The sequence below is a fragment of the Hibiscus syriacus genome, unplaced genomic scaffold (assembly GCF_006381635.1).
Source record: "Hibiscus syriacus cultivar Baekdansim isolate YM2019G1 unplaced genomic scaffold, ASM638163v2 tig00110365_pilon, whole genome shotgun sequence".
NCBI classification, from domain to species: domain Eukaryota; kingdom Viridiplantae; phylum Streptophyta; class Magnoliopsida; order Malvales; family Malvaceae; genus Hibiscus; species Hibiscus syriacus.
In genome coordinates this window covers 411,687-414,991 of record NW_024062703.1, presented here as the reverse complement: position 1 = coordinate 414,991, position 3,305 = coordinate 411,687, and the positions used below count along the sequence as shown (strand labels likewise).

The following is a 3,305-nucleotide window of genomic DNA, read 5'->3' as shown; positions in this document are numbered from 1 at the left end:
ATTTTAATTTAGTACAATAATAAAATTAAATTTTAAACCCCAAATTTTATTAATTAAAATTACCCTAATTACCGTAATTGAATAACAATTCAATTTTCTTAAAACATGAGAACTAAAGTGTAATAAATTTAAACAATAAGGTTGATTTATTAATTTTATAAAGTTAACGAATGAACTTCATAATTAAGCACGGATCGGCCTAATTTCTTTCTTTCAAATAATGACGAGAAACCTAACCTCCCTTAGTCCCTTTAGATAGTAGGATTAGGCATATTAATAGCATAATCCTACAATTAAGTATTAATTACCTGGAAACAGCTAGTTAGTGGGTAATATATAACATTTAATTATCGATATTTATTCTATTGATTGATTAATATAAATTAAATATTAAAATATTAATGAGTTTAAGTTGGATGGATTGAAATTTAACTTCTAATGACCAATTAATTAATCAAAATTTCGGATTTGATAAAAAAATGCTCACAATTTAACACCAAAGATGGGAGGAGAAATAAAGAAAATTTATATGATCCATTTCTTGAAACATGTTTTTTTTTTTTTGCTGTATTTTGTTTTTCTTTTCACTAAAACTCTAAATAAAAGAGACAACAAATTTGTTTCAAGACATGTTAACATGAACACTGGCATTGGTGACAGAGTCACAGACGGGGCAAGTGGCTACCCGAGTGGACCCGCACATTGCACACAGACAGAGATGCCGGCATGGCAGCAACACCACACTGGACTCCTTCTCCCCGCACTTTCCGCACTTCCCTGCCGCCTGCTCTTGCGGCGGCCCCACCACCCTGCGCCACCCTCCGTCGTTGCTTCCGCAGCTAGACTCGGCATCATTAGCCGACCCTCCGCTGTTCGCGTGGCGTTCTTCGCCGACATGGGCGAGGACCTGTTCTAGATTGGTGCGTAGAGAATTGGCGGTGGCTTCGTTCGTCTGAGCCAAGTCCCGCCATAGTTGGTTCTCCAGACAGAGGCTTTTCGCCCTTTCTTGAAGAACCAAGTTCAGTTTCCCCATTCTTTGAATCTCATCGTCTTTCTCCTTCAGTTTCTTCATAACACCTTCTTGGATCGCCGTCATCAACGTTCTCGACTGCTTCTTCCTCCTTTCTTCAACCTCCACACTTACCTTCTCTATCTGTAAAGTAATCAACAACAAAAAAAACATGAATAAATCACCATTAGACAACACTTGATTTCCTTTTCCTAGAAAGAACACTCACATGTTGAGCAATCAAACGGTCGATTTCCTGTTGCTGTTGTTGCTGGATCTGAGAGAAAACGCCAGAAAATTTGTTCTTTCGAGGAACTGTGTGCGATTCATCTCTTGGCCTTATCCTCTGAGCCGAAACTGGGATATTCACGTTATACGTAACCCCACTGTCAGCTTTGTTGATTGAAGTTTTGCAAATAGATTGATAAAAGGTTGTTTCAGCCAAAGGAACACAGGTGGTCATCTGGGTATTGTATTGATTCCCCCTCCCTTGATTAACTTTCATAAAATCTCTGCTACAACCAAAATCAAAACCCCGCGTTAAAAAATGAAGGGGAAAAACCCCAGAATTTAAACAGAAACGGAGGCGGGTATTTCGAAGTTTACCCGTTGGGGATGAACCGAGGAGGAAAAAGATTCATATTCGGAGCTTCGACCGCCATTTGATTCTGCGTTTGCATAAGTCTTTGTTGTTGTTTGAGAATGATAAATTAGGGGAAATGAGAGATAAAAGGAGAGGTCTTTGGTCCTGGAGGAGAGAACAAAGGGAAAATAAGATGGACGAAGCAGCAACAGATTTATAAGGGTTTGGTTTATAATAGTGAAAGTGAGAGAGAGAGAGAGAGAGAGAGATGTCAGAAAAGACTTTCCAATTTTTTTAATTATTTTAATTGGTAAAACATGGGGTCGCAGTGGCAGAAGTTGGATTTGGTATGCAAGATAAATTCATCCCTTGGTCATTGTATTTTATGTACATTGACATTTAAGTTCCTAGAGGTTACGGGTTTTAGTATCAATAATTATAGTAAGGTGATTAAGTAGTCATTATCAAATAATTAAGAATATTTAAAATAAATATTACTTTATAATCATCTTAGTTTAATAAAAAAATTGATAACATCGTGAATTCATTGAGTGGTCCTATTAATGTAGGGTGGTTTGTTTTTCTCAATGATTTAAGTTTGAATAATCTTGTTTCTATGGGATGAGATAAAATCTGAATGGTTAAGGCTGTTTTAAGACTACTTCTAATCGTAATAAATGTTAATATTGTTAATTGATGTTAATCAAATCATATTATATTTGCTAATTTAAAAAATATACTTTCATTATGATTTGAATTTTGTTTTAGTTCAATCTCAAAAGTTCACGAGTTGATCTAATTGGTGAAAAAATAAATTGAAAAAAAATTGTGATGGATGTAAAGGCTCATAGGTAATTTACCTTTAGAAGAGAAAACAATAAATCTTACCACATATTAAATTATGTTAAACATTTATGAAAAGTAACAAACATAATTGATGTAGAATTTATAAAATTATATTTTCACATAACCCAATTTGATGGAATTTCTTTACCATACCATCAAGGGCGATGATTTAGATATGCTTTTCGAGGCAGTGAAATATTGATCCGCCTTCTGATTTGTCATCATCGATGAGGCAAAGGATCGGTTTGAGTTCCTTTCTAATGAGGTTTCCAGCGGACTACATGTGCTTTTCTTTCTTTTTTTTAAAAATGCATAAAAATGCTTTATTGCCACAGGCAGTACCATTTGGCATTTAGTGCCTCCCTCTCTCTATTTTTCAAGTAAGTGGCGTAACATGTGATTTGGTTCAGCTGGGGATAATTATATTTTTAGTCCTCTCTCTTTGTAAGCCTTATATTCCAGCTGTGTTTGCAAATTTAATTCCTTTTATTTCAAGCTACTTAATATACTTTCAGTTCATTATAATCACCAGGGTCATGTTATTTGTTTATTCTGATATGGATGTTCTATTTCATTTTGCTTTAATTCGGCCATCGATTTTTATTCTTTTTCATTTCAGTCACTGATTTCATATATAATATATTATTACTAATATTGATTTTCATTACTATATTTGTAAATTTTATTTTGGTCATTTTTTATATATGGTTTAATTATTCCCCTAAGCTTTTATTCTTTTGTTTTTGCAGTTTTTTTAGCATCCCTCTGGTCCATAAATTTTTTTTTATTTTAATATGATCCTTTAAACATTTTTTTGTTTACTTGTAATTTCAATGTGTTTTCTTTTCATTTTTTTTACTATTGTTA

General features: G+C 33.8%; 1 protein-coding gene across 1 annotated transcript; it reads right to left on the bottom strand.

Moving 5' to 3' along the window:
* Window positions 1–569: 569 nt before the first annotated feature.
* Window positions 570–1,747, bottom strand: LOC120121237 (E3 ubiquitin-protein ligase BOI-like). Its single transcript, XM_039140651.1, has 3 exons — window positions 1,616–1,747; window positions 1,239–1,521; window positions 570–1,153 (listed from the first exon to the last, which is right to left on the bottom strand). Exons 1-3 carry the CDS (start codon window positions 1,687–1,689, stop codon window positions 623–625), a joined length of 888 nt encoding a protein of 295 aa, XP_038996582.1. The 5' UTR covers window positions 1,690–1,747; the 3' UTR covers window positions 570–622.
* Between the last annotated feature and the right edge of the window lie 1,558 nt (window positions 1,748–3,305).

Coding starts and splice junctions, on each gene's coding strand:
- LOC120121237 (XM_039140651.1), bottom strand. CDS start 1,689: ATGCAAACGCAGAATCAAATGGCGGTCGAAGCTCCGAATATGAATCTT. Junction 1,522..1,615: donor CCTCGGTTCATCCCCAACGG/GTAAACTTCGAA, acceptor TGGTTGTAGCAG/AGATTTTATGAAAGTTAATC. Junction 1,154..1,238: donor ACCGTTTGATTGCTCAACAT/GTGAGTGTTCTT, acceptor ATTACTTTACAG/ATAGAGAAGGTAAGTGTGGA.